This window comes from Pomacea canaliculata, linkage group LG14 (genome assembly GCF_003073045.1).
Source record: "Pomacea canaliculata isolate SZHN2017 linkage group LG14, ASM307304v1, whole genome shotgun sequence".
NCBI classification, from domain to species: Eukaryota; Metazoa; Mollusca; class Gastropoda; order Architaenioglossa; family Ampullariidae; genus Pomacea; species Pomacea canaliculata.
In genome coordinates this window covers 6642154-6659152 of record NC_037603.1, presented here as the reverse complement: position 1 = coordinate 6659152, position 16999 = coordinate 6642154, and the positions used below count along the sequence as shown (strand labels likewise).

Below are 16999 nucleotides of genomic sequence, written 5' to 3'. Positions count from 1 at the left end.
ATGCAAATATTAAAATCAAGAAAATGATAGAATATTCGTAACCTCAGTATAAGGTGGCTATATATCCATGGGAGACTACTCTTCTTACTACTTAGGAGAAACGTGAAAGAGTTATCTTCACTAGATTGTAAGCCTAAACTTTGAAATGCGTGTTTAGTGATGTCTATTATTCTTTTAACTATGGAATTCAGCCTCTCAGCAAACTTTCCCCAGTCGATTCAGGTGGTGGGAATGGGTACTTGACTCCTTAGGGGGCTGGGAAAGGGAGAGAATGGGCACCGCCCTCAAGCAAAAGCTGGCGCCCACCCAAAGACATGAAAAGGTTAGAGGATGACCTTTACCTTCTTTTATTAGCTTACTTTCTTTGTCACAGGTACTGTGTGTGTGTGTCTCAAAGAGAGATAGACAGAGAGAAAACAGAAGCAAAATGTTTGTGAATTTTTAAGGTTAAAGGTTTAAATAAAACCAGTGAAAAGAATTAAAAGGAATTTCTGCACACTCTCAAACCTAGATGAAGTCAATATGTTGATTCTGATTAAGTTTCTAAACATTAAAATTGAATTGTTCTAGTTTTATTTCATTAAAAAGAGATGTTTTTTTTCCTCAGAGAACTTACTAATGATTTCACTATTTTCAACTGAATGTTTACCGTCATTAAAATGACCCTTCAGGTCTCTCTTTCAAGAACATCCATGTCTCCTTTTCCTTGCAAATGTCCACAGAAAGTGCCTATCAAAATTTCCGATCATGACAGGGTGACATGGGTAATTTTTAAGTGCAACAAAGGACATGTTAAGAAGTCCGAAATTTGTAGTTATAATTATGCAACTAGTTCGGGAATATCATTAAAAGCAGAGTCTGCTTAATCAAGATTCGATGTGGAGAATAAAGTCAAACTTTTGAAAAAAAACCCCAGTCTTTACGATTTCTGGTAATATGTTAGGTTAGATTATGTATGTCTCATTGTGTCATGTAATGTGGTGCAATCTCATGCCAAAAGTTTTTTAAATTCTCTTGTAACATTTAGCATTGGTAATCTTTTGTTTGAGTAGGCCGACTCATTATTGCCTGAGCATGTCATTATCCTCTGACATTACATGAACTTTTTTTGACTCTGAAAATTACTTCTTTAATTATTGCTCTAGCAATACGACTAGAACAGTCTATGACCGACATGAAAGTTTACAATGTAAAAAGTCTGTGTTCTAGTATTTTATTCTGAAAGCACATTTATTTCAGACATTCCCTGAGTACTGTGATCTCAGTGGCCACTGCCCTAATAACATTTTATAAACATTCACAAAAGGGTTCTCGACCATTTGTTAAGGTTTATAAAATGTTTAAATGCTATCTGGGTTCTTCCTCAACACCATATTCACTGAACACTGCTCCCTGCAAATGTCGCTCTTTTATAAAAAGTCGCTAAGTGTCATCGAACATTAATCGCAGAAAATCGCAGGACAGCGATAGACAAAGATTAGAAAGAAAATAGGCAGAATCTATATCAACATCCCAAAACTTGTACTATACATAAACAGCAAAGGCAGTATATGTTCCTCAGATTTTATTTTCGTAACACAGACTGGCAACACTGAATGATAACACTAATTCTTCTTGTTGGCGTTTTCCTCAAAAAGAGTCAATCCTGTCTTAAAACATCGGGGATTTCTGAATAATTTATTATATTTTCAAGCACAGGTGAGAAACAAGTGGGTATTAAGTGCAATTAACAAATCCTTCTTATCTAGAACATTCGTTGTAACAGTGAAAAATATACTGAATGTGTTTCTGTTTAAAGAACGATGTTTTCAGATTAGTGATGAACTTTTGTTGTTTTCCTTTTCTTCTCGATTACCACGCTAGATGTTTTGGGTCCTATTTTTGTATACAAGAAAATGCCCAAGGCAGTTGATTTTCAAGTAAAATAGAGACACAAGAATACAAAAGCGAATTTTAGTTCTAAACAGAAATATTAAAATGAAGATCTTGAAATAAACACAATGAAGAATGACTATACGGTAAATCATGTTGCTGTGTTCAAAGTGATTGTCCTTTGTCCTTAGTGACTACAGGATGTGATGTACATTATATAGAAACGTGGAAAACACTCGATTTTTTATTTTCTGTAGGTGTCTGAACTGTAAAGGAGTGAGTAAAAGCGGCGAACAACAAGTGATCATCGTTCATGGTTAGCGAAGCAAACTGGATGAAAATAAGTGGCAAGATTTATTTTAAAACAGGACAAGATCAAGCAGCCAACCTTGTGACCCCCACTAAGAACTCTATTCAGTCTTGTTCCCTTCACAAAGTGTGTAACATGACTTTCTTCACATTTTACACAATTGGCAGACTTCTTGTGTCAACATCTGTCACTAGCTTATGCTAAGTTTGTCAAAGGTTAACACTTGCCTTCTCTATGTTTGTCAAAGGTTTAACTTGCCTTCTGTATGTTTGTCAAAAGGTTTACACTTGTCTTCTGTATGTTTGTCAAAGGTTTACACTTGTCTTCTCTATGTTTGTCAAAGGTTTACACTTGCTGCACTGTTTGTGCGTAGAGGTGTGCGTACGACATTAGTGCGATTATTCTGTTTGGTCCTCGTACAGGTGAGCACAGGTGGCTGCAGTGACAGACCTGATGTCCAAACCTTTCTAAAACAAAGTGTGCGTTTCGCTCTCGCTTGATTTGCGGGTTCCTAAAACACTGACAACTAATAGATAATCACTCCAATACACTCAAGACCAAAGAAGCAGCAATGTCTAAATGAGCAAAATGACTTTAGCAATAGAAAGCTCTGTAAACGTTGATCAAAAGTTAAAGGCATCAACAACAACAGCAACAACAAAAAAAAAAAATCCTTCATGCAATTCAAGAAATGGAAATAATTCGACGGAAGCACTAGACCAGAAGCTGCAATGAAATGTGATCTTGACATTAACGATCGACACTTGAGTCGTTGCCGGATGTGAGTAGTGTTGCACCATTTGAATAGTTTGCAGCAAAAAACAAGGAGATATAAGATATACAACTCAGAAAAATAATTTACCCAAACTGAAAGACTTGAACGCAATATCGACAATCCATTTCCCGTTGTTATGGATATTTGAAAACAGCATCCGGTATTTGGAAGTTGATTAGACATTGAACTTATTGTAGATATAAACAATGGAGTCCTAGGCAGAGGATATGTTTATGAAATTGTACAAAACATGTGAAATCTTTTAAGCAACATCGCTTGTTTTTTGCCAGGTTTCTTAAATAATTTTTTTAATTGATATCAACGATGTAAGATGTTCACCATCTTACGAGTGCCATGTTAAGACAGTTTTACAAAACGATTAGTCAATCCTGCTTTGTCAAATATGAAATGAATTGGGCTCAAAAGATCTGCAATAAAAATAGTGTTTGTTTTAAAAATATGAACTTTATTATGGCAAGGTAGCTTGCCCTGTACAAAGACTTAGCCTGGTATGACGACCGCGTTTGTGCTCAAAACAAACTGTTCTAGGTTGTGTAAACGATTTGGATGACAGTCGACAGGACTGTATGTCTGTGCAAGTTCCGGCCTGCATCCTTGCTTTACGCCTTAGCTTCGCGTTTAATGAGTCCCATACCAACATAGTCCAAGGCCCTCTTCTCTTCCTCACTCGTGTCAAAATCCTTCTCAGCCGGAGCAATATCCACTTTCTCTTGACTTTTTTTAACAAGTCCTGATCCGACTTCGTCAAGCCTCTTGCTTTCGACTTGAATTTCCTTGTGGGTGTCTTTGCTGGCCTGTGCCCCATCTTTGTGGTTTTTGATGATGCCCGCGCCGATTTGATCCAGCCCCTTTTGATAAGCCCCATCCCGACTGTATCGATGCCACGTTTTATGAGCCCGGAGCCGAGATGGTCCAAACCTTTCTTGATAAGTCCCATGCCAACAGTGTCCAGACCATCGCTTCTGTCTTTTTTTATGAGCCCTGCGCCGATGTGGTCGAGGCCTCGCTTGATGAGCCCCATCCCAACGGTATCGAAGCCCTTTTTGACGAGCCCTGAACCCACTGAGTCCAGGCCTCGCTTGATGACCTCCAGGTCTACGCCCTCGAAGCTGTCCTTCTTGATGAGGCCGGCTCCGATGTGGTCGAGGCCTCGCTTGATTAGACCCATCCCTATGCTGTCCACGGAGTCCTTCTTGATTAACCCGGCTCCGATGCTGTCTAGGCCTTTCTTGATGAGCCCATGCCGACTTCGTCCATTGGTCTTTTGATGAGTCCCATACCGACTTCGTCCATTGGTCTTTTGATGAGTCCCATGCCGACTTCATCCATGGGTCGTTTAATGAGCCCCATGCCGACTTCATCCATGGGTCGTTTGATGAGCCCGGATCCAACTTCATCCATTTGTCTTTTAATTAGTCCCATTCCAACTTCGTCCATGGGTCGTTTGATGAGGCCCATGCCGACTTCATCCATGGGTCGTTTGATGAGGCCCATTCCAACTTCGTCCATGGGTCGTTTGATGAGCCCCATGCCGACTTCATCCATGGGTCGTTTGATGAGGCCCATTCCAACTTCATCCATGGGTCGTTTGATGAGGCCCATTCCAACTTCATCCATGGGTCGTTTGATGAGGCCCATTCCAATTTCATCCATGGGTCGTTTGATGAGGCCCATTCCAACTTCATCCATGGGTCGTTTGATGAGGCCCATTCCAATTTCATCCATGGGTCGTTTGATGAGGCCCATTCCAACCTCATCCATGGGTCGTTTGATGAGGCCCATTCCAACCTCATCCATGGGGCGTTTGATGAGGCCCATTCCAATCTCATCCATGGGGCGTTTGATGAGGCCCATTCCAATCTCATCCATGGGGCGTTTGATGAGGCCCATTCCAATTTCATCCATGGGTCGTTTGATGAGGCCGGAGCCCACCTCATCAACTGACCTCTTGATGAGGCCCATGCCGACGTAATCCAGCTGTCTCTTGGACACGTCCTCATCCTCAGCGCTGGACACTTCCTCCAAGGAACTCATCCTGTCGTCAGCCTCCCCGTCGCCATCCTGTAGGTCCTTGACCCCATCCCGCCTCATGGCAGCCACGTGACTGGAGCGCGCGTGACCCGCCCAGTAGCCCCCGGCCGGACTGATGTAAGGTGGCCCCCACACATAGCGGGAGGGAGGTGTCAGCCACAAGGATGGGGTCGAGTTGGTAGAGACACAGATATTCTGAAACAAAGACAAGAGAAAGGACAGTCTTGAATACACTTTTATGAAAGAAACCTTTTGTCACCTGGAAGAACATATCTCACTTTGTATTTCTTCCTCCCTCTCTCTCTCTCTTTCTCTCACACACATATTCGTGCACCACAAAATATTTTGTTTCACATGCTGTTCACTAAGCTCTACAGTAAATAAAACTCTTTGGTCTGCCTGTCGTTTGCCTATTGTATGGTAAGAGAGTTTGTCTGAATATGTGTTTGACTGCGTTACTCGTTGTGGCGTACGATGCCCTTGGTCTTAGAAAAAAATTACATGTCTGTTACAAAAACAGCGAAAAAAGACAGAAAAATAAACAAATCGAAGGACAGACGAAAAAAAAAATAAAAAAAAATATATTTCCAGTCAAATAGGATTTTACTTTAAAACTGTATTTTACTTTTTCATTTCAATATATTTGGCGATCATACACTCTCTTTCATATACACATATATCAAAGCCCCTCCATCTCTAGTTTTGTTTCATTCTGTCTCTCCCCACTCTCTCTTTCTTCTTTCAATCTCAGGAGGGGGCACAGACGTGCACAGCGACAAGTATTCAAGTATCCGAGACAAGCAGTAGCTGGAAATGATCGCGAGGTGTCGAGATGACAAGTGAAAAAAAAAAAAAATCATCAAACATGGCAAGTCGAACATTGAACTGTGGGCTCACAGCAGTTCTCCACTCACCCGCTAATGGCTCTCAGGCGCATGCGCCACACTAGAGGACTGAGCGAGCGCCGTGTTGCCGTCGGCGGATCTCGCAATTGACGGGAGAGAATTTACAACATTATTGCAGATGGATGAAAATGTACAATACAATACTGCACGTGCTTTTCTTGTTGTAAAGCTGTACATCTAGACTGCGTGGGTACATCATAGTATTTTAGATCAAATTATATATATAAAAAAAACAGATGTCAGACATCGACATCAGAATCACGACAACGACATTGTAAGCAACAGCACCATGATGTCTGCTACCAAATTCAAACATGAGAATCGAGACAATCGAGAATATACCAACGACTCTCATTTCCCAACAACTATCTACTAACATACTTATTTTTTTGTTATATTTAAGACAAATATAACGAGAGGTTGGTTATTCCTGGAACATGTTGTAGACTCCATGCTCACCACGTGTTTCACAGACTTGTAGTTTAATTCTGCTGTCTGTCTCCTTTGTCATCCAAACGAGACTCAGCCAAAGTGACAGAGCATGGAAGATGTTGCTGGAGGATGCCGGAGCGGAAAGAGTTAAGGGGATGCAGCCTGGAGGTAAAATTTAAAGGGTTAATGGCTGAGCACCCATCGTGTCCGTTCTGCAATCCTATGGCCCATGGATGTCGAATGAAGCGGCCATAAAAGTGAATCATTCTTTGCTGGCAAATTACTGGGCTGCTGGCATGGTGGAGGAAGACAGGGTCGTCTGCTGACGAGGGGAGGCTTGGGGTGTGTAGGAGGAGCAGTCATCGTTGTCAAAGACATGCCTGGTGTCAGGAAGGAAACGATTACTAGTTCTACATCCTTAAAGTGTCCCCCCTCTACCTCACCTACCGACTTATTCCCCACCTACATCCCCACAATTTTCCCTATGCTTCAATAATAAGATGGATGGTGTGTCCTCCAAGGTCTTGTGGTGAAGAATGACCGTATAAAGAAGTGATGGAAGAACAAGAAAATTTGGTTTTCTGAAACCCACCTTTTGAGAGAAAAGGGATATTTTTGACAAAAGATATATTTAATGTCATCTATGTCTGAAATCTGTGTCGAAGAAATTAAAACCAGGATAAGAAAAGGGATGTAAAAATAATGTATTTAATATCATCAATGTCTGAAATCTGTGTCGAAGAAGTTAAATACAGAAAAAGAAAAAAGGGACATGGAAAAAAAATGCTGTAGACAAGAATACTTTGATCAATTTCTCCCGCAAGTGAAATGTCTGTGATTTGTTAAACTGTTCTGACAGCTAAAACACCGGGACTAAGGACACACTCCTTTCAAAGTGTTGCAGTTGTGTGGGCTCGAGCAAGCGAGGAAGAAAACAGTTCAAACATGATATAAAAAAGTATTTAGACAAATAACTGTCGCAGGAGTGGACACCAGTCTGCTGTAGGCGCTGGGTAGATGTTTTCTTCACTGTTTGTAATATTCCACCCGCTTTCCTTTCAAACAGACTAAGGTCTTGTCTCTTAGGCAAACTGTCAGAGGGAGCTCTTTGATGTGGAGGCTGCTTAAGGAGATCAACTTACACAGACAGGTGGCACGATTATGTGACAAATATCTGTAATAGAAAGGCGGGAGAGAAAGAGAGAGTGAGAAAGAGAAAGAAAAAATACTTAACACGAATAATTTTTTTTTTTCACGCAGCAAGAGAAGGACGGACAGATGGACAGACGGATGGAGAAATTAAGAAAAAATAGAAACAAAGACAAAATGAGAAGAAAAAAGGAGGAAAGGTGGACGAGTAAATCTGGTGTAAAAGGAAGAAGAGGAGAAGAAAAAAGAGAGTTAAGGAAAGAGAGAAGATTACGAAGAAAGAGTGAGATAAGAAGAGATAAGGAGACAAGAAAATAGAATGAGATTGAGATAGAAGAGAGTGAGACAAGAAATGAGAGAATGTGTAAGTTAAGAATGTGAGAGTGATTTAAGAAAGAGATAGAGAAGAGAAATACAGTGAAAGAAACATCAATGAAAAGTTAAAAAAAATTTCTCTAAGTGACGTGCGGAAGAGTGTTTATTCTCCTTTCTGTCTTTTCCCCGTTTTCTTTCTATGACTCCCAGTCTCTTCTTCAGACAGGCAGAGGAACAAAAAAGAAACAAGCACAAACACACAGACGAGCATGCTTTCAGATTTGCAAATGAACTTGCCATTTAGAGAAGGATCCATTCACATCATCTTTTTTTTTTCTCTGGTTCTCCATCGCACAGAATCTAATTTGGTGACAGACATCACCACCACATCCACCTCGCCATGAGGTCAGACGGAAATCAACTTTTAAGTCGACCTTTTGTGAATCACGAGGTTAAGTGGATGGAGGGTACTTGCTGGTCTCCGCCCTTTCCCGAAGTTCAAAACCTCAGCCTCCGAGTCACTCCTGCCCTCATGCAACGAGTGGTCAATCGGACAAGAAGTGAGTTTGACTACCATGTTGCTAATTAATTACACTACAATAAAAAAAAATAAGTGTCTAGCTGTCAATAATTATATGAATACATCTTGCCAGCACATCCATGTGAAGACTGACTCATGTCCTCGCACGGTTTCGATGATTTTGACTGTTTGATGGAAGCCGCCCTTTTCCATTATCATTTGAAAGCATGAAGTCTTATCTGTTTGATAAAACGACATTTAGATGTTCATGCAACTTTTGCCTCTCAAGTTTCCAAAGAAAACTTCTCCGAAAACATTAATATTGCTGCTACAAGCCTTTCATTCGGAGAATATTTTTCCTTCACACTTCCTTTGTCTGTCGAGAGAGAGAGATAAACAAGTCCATGATTTCCCCACTGCTGACCATGTTTGCAGTAAAAATATCTGCAACCACATTTCGCATATTCCTAACAAAAACCACCCTTCCTACCCCCAGTCCCCCCAAGCTTTAAAGGGGACATCACTTTTGCACACTTCCGGTTTCTGGAGCGGTTGATCAATGCGCGAAATGCGAAGCATCGCTCATCCAAGCTAATGCACTGCAGTTCTTTCCACGATTTTGTGGCGATTTGCAAACAACTGACACACGTCGGCCCCTAGCCAAGACCCTCGCTACGTCTCTTCACGTTATTTTGACGTGAGTCGCTGTAGGGCGGTGCGAGGCGGGAAGGGTAATGAAAAGATCGAGAGAACCCATACACTCCACCACCAGGATATGAGTAGGATCTCTCTCTCTCTCACTCTCTTGCTTGTTCGCTCTCGCTCTCACCCTAGGCACACCCCTACAAACCCTAGCTCCCACTAAAAGGGTTCATACGTCATCTCGGGTGGTAACATTTCGTCCCCAGTGCTGTGGCCTGGAACCAATTTCCTGGTCACCCCAAACGTCGTTGAGCAGAACGGCTTTCAAGATTTCTTGCCGTGCCCTCGGCCACCAGACTACCAACAATCAGCTGGCCTCCACCTCACACACCCTGGCAAAGTCTCCACTAGCCTCCATAAAGTGGGGGGCAGTCGAGTAAATAAGCGCCTGTTGGCCTCTCCCCTGATCCAAGACCTCATCCACCTTTTTGTCACGAGAGTGTAGGAGCTAGTGAATGGCTGCCAGCCACAACACCAGGCTCAAATTTGTTCTCGATCATCGTCTCTGCTGGCGTACGAGTAACACAGTTTAACACCGGGGTATCGATCTCTCAAGTGCTTAATGAACACGCACTCAAGTATTTGTAGTTCAAAGGTCAAGACAGAAACAAACAAAAAGAAGTTTGAAAAAGATGAGTAAACAGAAAAAGGATAACAAAGGAGAGAGAAAAAAAAAAAATAATTCGACAAACCAAATAAAACAAACAAACAAACAAACAAAGAAATCGCAAAGGAAATAATGACAAAAGTAAATTAATTTAGCCATACCAAGCTGAAAATATCTCTGAACTCTGAACCCATGGCCAAGACAAACTCTCAGCAAAGGGAGGGTTAATTGGAATACTCCTGGCTGGCAATATCTCGGGGAGTCACGATCTCCGACAAATGTAATAAAGCTCATGAGGACAAGAAGAAATGAATGCCAGAAGCCACTTGCATCAGAGCAAAGGACGGGCGGGACCGATTAGCTTGTACAATCTTCATTCACTAGGAAGCCTTCTAGAAAGTTCTGAGGTTTGAGGCATTAACAAACAGAAAATTCTGGGTGAATGGCAGGCAGGCTGGCAGAGGGGGACCTGCCCAACATGTTTAGCATTCATGACATGAGCATTCCCCAGAGAATAGTAACGGACACACTGGCAGGCTCCCATAGTTACTGTTTGTAATGCTGCTGTGCACTTGTTTGCTTTCTTCTCTTTATTCTTTTATTGGAAGGTGGCACGGAGATCATTTTGCAATTGTCTTTTGTTCCTCTGATTAAAAAATCCCAACTTTAAAATCCAGAGAGGAAATCCCGAAAGGAACGTGCAATCCGCAAAGACATGATGTGGAAGGAGTTACCTGCTCACTGACTTTTTTTTCTTACTTTCTAATAAAGAGTTCCTTTAACTTACAATTTGTTTACCGTTAGGTATACAGATGACGATGACGACGACGACGGCAAAAACGCCTACGAAAGTCATCGCGGCTGTCGGTATTTTTTCTGTCTAGAAAGCCATTTAATAAATGAATCTCTTTGTTCATCATCTACGGCTATACAAATTCTCCTTCGAGGTTTCATTGTAAATAATGTCTTCTCTGAACACAAGAAAAAAAAAGAAACAAATAAACAATAAAAACAGAGAATATATAAAGAACATAAACAACAACAACAACAACAACAAAAAACAGACAAAAAATCATTAAATAAAGAAACCAACAAACAATAAATAAATAAAAAACCAACAAGGAAGCAATAAATTAAAAACCAACAAAGAAACAATAAATAAAGAAACTAACAAAGAAACAAAGAACAAATCAACTAGAAAAAAACGAACAAAGAAAAAAGTGAATGTATTGACTTACTTATAATCCATGTACTATGGTTAGCTTTTTTTCAAGTGCGTTGAGTTACGATCATTGATTTAACAAAACATTTTATTTATTATATTTACTCCTGACGTGGAGAGACTAGGAGCAAGAACATTTCTTTCTCAATGATTTCACAGGTAGTTGCTAGGTAACAGTTACTGAACCAGTCGCGGAGTGATTTATCTTCCTTGATTTATGAGAACATAAGATTGTAGTTCACTTTTTGTAAAGCACACACACACATACACATACACACATACATTCTCTCTCTGTCAGCAGTTCTCTCTCTGAGATGTAACCTCTCTTCAACGGGAAAACAAAATTCTGAACCATGGTAACCTGCAGACAAAGAAGATGCTTTTTTCTCGAAAGAAGTAATACATTATTCACCGAACCGTGAAAACAATGTTTGTATGCATAACCATCAAACATCGGGATGTACAAAGACCGTTTGAAACTCCATTTCGGCTCTCGGTGGCCATTTTGTCTTGGTCCTCACCTTCCCTCACCTCATGGCCTAAGTGCAGTGTCCATGTCATCACTGGCGAAGAAAACCCACAGCCCATTTCTAACATATTTGACTTTCCTGAGGATAAATAAAATTGTGACAAAAGTTTCGCTGAAGTCCAGGACATAAGTATTGTCTGTCTTTCCAAATATACAAAGCCATGGCAGAAACTTCATTTTTCATGACCTGGAGGTGTGTCGACCATGATCCTCCCTTCCATCACCGCACCAGTGTGGCTTTGTTCTTCAGTGGACAACAGGAGGCCGACAGGAGGGAGTCCGTTTGTTAAAGGATCAATTTTTGATGTTGGTGGGGTGGCTGCTGTTGTAAGCAATAGCGCACGTGCGTCAAGAGAGTGCACCCGTCCCTCTCCCCCACCTGTTCTGACCGTTTGGCCATGGCAACGGTCATTAGGAAGATCAAACTTCTCGCACCTGATCGTACCTGGCGTAGTAAATGGCTTCACAAGAATTTCTTTTCCTTTTTGTCGGGCTGTATGAATGGCTTGTGAAAGAGGAGAAAGCAAGCTTGTCCAAAGTATTATCTTCTGACTCCAAGGCCTGTCAGCTGGGACCTTCCGTTGAGTTACCGGAGGATAAATGATTAAAGGATTGGAGTGCAGGTAGCCGAATGTGTGTATTGTGTGTTGTGTGTATATATATATGTGTGGATGCTAGTATGCGCACTCGTGTGTGGTTTCACGGTTAGTTATATTACAATCATCCAGCCAGCCAGCCAGAAACCTAGTCATTAAGCCAACCAACCAACTATGATTTATATCAGTGACAATGTAAAAAGCTGAATAAGTAAAGAAAAACCTAAAACATGAGCAGACTAAGTAATAATTAGCATAAAATTGGTTAAATGAAGAGTTAGAGTATACAGACAAGACCCAAGAAGAAGACTCAGTTACCAGTTTTGAAGACTCAAGCTCTGATAAGTTTTGGAGTGGAGGAACAAGAAAACAGAAATGAAAGAGGTGGGGTGGATAAATTAATCTTAGATTGACTAAAAGGCACTGTCAGAAAAAGAGAGAAAGACAAGAGAAAAGGAAGTGGCAAAAGAATTAAAACGGAAAAAGGTTGTTTGAAATAAGAAAAAAGAAGATGAATTTGCGAGGAAAAGGAACAAATTTAAAGGTGAGAATAAGAAAACCAGGAAAAAAGGTTTTTAAAAAGGATATTAAAGGGAGAAAATTAGACCTAAAAAGGTAAAAACCCTAAAGAAGTGAGAAGGATGAACTGAGAGGAGGAGGTCTAAGAAGTGGAAGAAGATTTAAGTAACGGCCTACTGATCCCTTCATCTGATTTACATCTTCGAGGACGTCAGGCAATGACAATGAAGGACTCAAAGAAGCATCTTGTTCATCTTCGCAAGCTCCGTGTTTTCTAGAATATTGTAGAGTAGACGAGAGGAGAGAGAGAGAGGGAGAAATACCTGAATCTTCTGGACATGACAGGACATGGCACTAATCTCAAGATCAGAAGAAATATCTTGGATGTTGAGGACAGTATAGCGAGGCTACTAGAAACTTGACACAAGATATATTTTCTTGAAGCTCTTAAACTCGATATGCCGGCGGGTATAAAAATTTCTACATAACATTCTATTTTTTCTGTAAGACTTTCTATGACCTTAAAAGAACTAGCATTACGAATGGTTGGACTGATACCCTGCACGTGCATTTGCTCCAAAGATGTTTGTAAGAGTGGGACAAGAAAAGTAGTAGCACTAGTCTGAATGAATGAAAAATCTCTAAGACTGCGACAGTAGAGGCACTAGCATCAAAGATGAGATAAATAAGGACTAAAGGTACATGTCCATCAAATATTTCTCTCAGACCCTGACAAAGCAGCCATTAAACTTGTCCCGACCTTACGAACACGCAGATAAAAGATGTTAAGACTCTGACATTAGTGTCACCAGCATCAAGAGAGGTCATGTGACTGAGGGATCAGGTCGCCAGCTATGGCCAGGGGGCATCATTCACAATGACTTATCTATGTCCTCAGTAAGAACGGCAACCGCGCAAATCGTTTTCAGATGGCGAGTTATCCGACCTTCATTGTAAGGAGGGCAAGGAGAGAGAGAGGAGATCCATAACTTCTCAGAGTGATTTATTGAAAGCCCGATGTGTAAAACTACCACACTGTAGACGGAAAGAAAGAATCGATAAAAAGGAAACAGAAAAAAGAATGAATGAAAAAAGTACATATAAAGGACTGAGTAAATGTTTCAAATATGAGCAAGAGATAGTTTCAAATTACACAAATACCTTATGGTTATCCTTTAATACACTTAGTGACTAATTGTAAGCACAACCGTGAATGAACAACGGAATTGATGAATGAATTAAATGGAGAGGAGCATCACAAACACGCGAAATAATAAATAAAACAAGCAAATAAACAATAAAAATGAAGAGGAACATAGCAACCAAGTGTGTAAACAAATAAACAAAACACCGAAATAACAATCCTCAAATGTGTTTTAAAAAGTGTCAACTGTCAATATGAATATCTAACCAGTTACAATGTAAAGAAACTGCACTGGAGGCTACTCAGGGACAAAGGTTTTATTCGCCAACTTTTTCTATAAATGAATTTACAGATGAATTTAAACCCCGAACTGCCTCACAGTGTCAACAGCAATCAGGTTAATGTCAATTTATTTTTTAAATTTTCATCCTGTCTTTTCTTTAATCTTTTTTCCCTTACGCATGAAATGTAAGTTTGGTGTTAAAGCTCCAGAATGTAAAAGAACGTTTAACCCCTCGTGTGTCAGGTTTGCCGAGCTCGTCCCCCACCTCGACTGGAAGGGAAATAAATAAATAATGAGATGCAGAGAATGGGAGTCGAGGAGTGGGAGAACAAGAAGAAGAAGAAGGAGAAAAACACGGGAGGACAAAGGAAAAGATTAATGACAAACGACGTGGATTCAAAGAAACAATTTTTTTTTAACTTTGCAGGAATCGTCGGTGGCAGGGTATGTAGCGCCTGCTTGCTCCATGGTCAGGGTCTGGTTCTTGAAAAAGAACATCAGTCATCGCTCTGTATCCCACTACCCTGACCAACCCAGCAGTATGGGAGTCCGGTTGTGAAGTGGTTAAAACACTCGCTTGTCACCACTGCAGTCAGAAACTCAGGGTTCGGATCTCGTCTTGGGACATTCTCTTTGTGAGTGACACCTGTCCACAGGGATTTTCTTTGGGTACTCCGTTTCCTCCCCCTACTTCTCACCCTTAGTGCAACATCACCTCAAGGCTGAAGCACTTTCCTACTAAATAAACCAACCAACCTATCCAGCAGGTAATAGAAATGTCTGTCAGCATTACTCAAAGTCGTCTGTGATGTAGTATGTTTGGTATTAAAAAAAAAATTCGTTGTTCGAGAAGATGTTTTGATGACGGATATCACGGCTGTCGACTTTATCACGTGACTTCCCTCTCCCTCCTCTTACTCTTTTCTCTTCCTCAAACACATCATCATCATCCCTTTGATATTTTATTTGGATACTACTTTGCATCACACACAAAGTGACGAGTTAAATGACTTGAAAGGAAGATTCTATCTTATGAACATTCATGTTTGTTTTGCTATTATTTCTTTATTCTGTCTATCGGTTTATTTGAATACCAAGCAGTCCAGGATTGCAATCCTGTGATATAATCCCGACATTCATAATAACTCAGTGAGGGGAAAAAATGGAAGCTGACCATCTTTGCTCACTGGCGTGCCAGTTCCTATTGGCCTCCCGCTGTAATCTTTAGTTTACAAACCAAATATTACATATGTGAAATCAAACGGACAATTCTTGCGAGGAAAACGCATCTGCAAACAAAATCTGTTTGTCGGGTGCACAGACTGCCAGCGATCTCAGAGCGCGCGCTCTCGCGGATCGTTCGTCAAAATACCCGACACCAGGCCCGGGTGACATCATTCAGCCTGCAGGGTGCGTGGGGAAGGGTGGATAGACGGAGAGCGCTGGCAGGAGCAAATAAACAACAACCCTGCGATTTCTGAGCGGGCACTAAATGAGAATTATCGAATTAACTGCCTACCGAAAATATTGATGACGAGGGCGAAAAAGGAAGCGAAAGCAAATATTGACGAGTATTGGCAGAACTATTACCAGCTGTACAAATAATAATAACATGCTGGGAGCAAATGCGATCAACAGTGGGAAGAACAAGTTCCAAGGCCAGGAGACACTCCCGCCGACACGTGGACAGACGCCCGGACGCACCTACTGCTGACCTACTGACCTACTAAGTAGACAAAGTCGAATAATGAGATAATTTCACCATCTCGGCAATAATTTACTAATAAAGTAGGTCAATGACAAAAGCATCGGATGACATTATTATCATCAGCCAAGCAAGCACAAGCTATACAACAAAGAATTAGATATAAAAATATCATAAGTATTAAATCTGAAAATAATAAAGAAGGGATCTCGACAAAGAGATATAAAAGATAAAGAAAGAAGAAAGAAAATACGAAAGACAGAGAAAGAAAGAAAAAGAGAAAAAGGACATGAGAGAGGAGGAAGCTTAATTTGTTTAGTGGGTATATAACAAAAATTATTAATTTATCAAAGATGAAAATGCTGCCGGCATGCGAGGTTGACACTCCTTTTGATTAGCTCACGACAAGAAAAATTATCTAATTAGAATTCCAAGTACCCTAAGGCTTTGATACTGACTGAAAAGTTGGACTGGAATGGTTGTCAACAAAGTTGACTAATTACAATACTTTGCAAAGAACTATTTGTGAGCGAGAGAAAAAAAAATCACTCCGCCGGTCTTGATTTTGTCATTCGTTTTTCCGTCCCACCATCAATGTCCGTGTAATTTTCTCACTACTGTCGTCGATCCGATGATCAATTCTCTGACTTGATGATTACTTTCTTGGCTGACACCAGTTCTTAACATCAATGGAATCGCAGATAAATTTGATCAAAATGGCGGGCGGTTCCAGAAACAGACCACTTGGCAGGATGAGAGACCGCGCTCTGATGAGTAGGAAAAACATCCGAGCCATAAAGTGAGCCCCTAACATCCGGTGACAAGAATTCTTGTAGCGTGGTAAATAGGAAAACAGTGGATTCCTTTCCTTTTTTTACCATTTCTCTCTTCTGGTTATTTTTTCTTGATTAACCCTCGCTGCGTCGCTTTTATTCGTAATTTCCATCAATCGATGTCTTGCCTCGCGCGCGCACAAACACATAGAGAGGAACATACACACAGACAGACATATAGATAAACACACTGACATACAGACAATCAGACAGAGACTGACACACACACACACAAACAAACAACCTCTCCTCCCAACACACACTTAGTTCACAACTTGCGAAAGTAAATGAATGGAAGGTGGAAGAAAAAGGTTAGTAAAGAGACAAATATAGAGATGAACAAGCTCGAGAATACACACATAGCAACACACAAAGTGTCATGCATAGCAGGTATCATACATGAAAAGGTATCTCACACATATTATTTGTTAATAAACTGAAAAGTAACAGACGGAAACAGAAGCCACGAGCTTTTCTCATCACACTACTTTTCGGTTCATTTTATTTTGCTGGTAACAGTTGCTTGGGA

At 40.7% G+C, this 16999-nt stretch overlaps 1 protein-coding gene across 1 annotated transcript in view; it reads right to left on the bottom strand.

Annotated features, from left to right (window-relative positions):
• Positions 1-4054: 4054 nt before the first annotated feature.
• The window catches only part of LOC112555166, a 42728-nt gene continuing 29783 nt past the window's right edge, over positions 4055-16999 (bottom strand). The window contains exon 2 of the mRNA XM_025223420.1: positions 4055-5204. Coding sequence (XP_025079205.1) covers positions 4197-5069 — 873 coding nt within the window. The 5' untranslated portion in view covers positions 5070-5204 and the 3' untranslated portion in view covers positions 4055-4196. The remainder of the gene's footprint in view (positions 5205-16999) is intronic.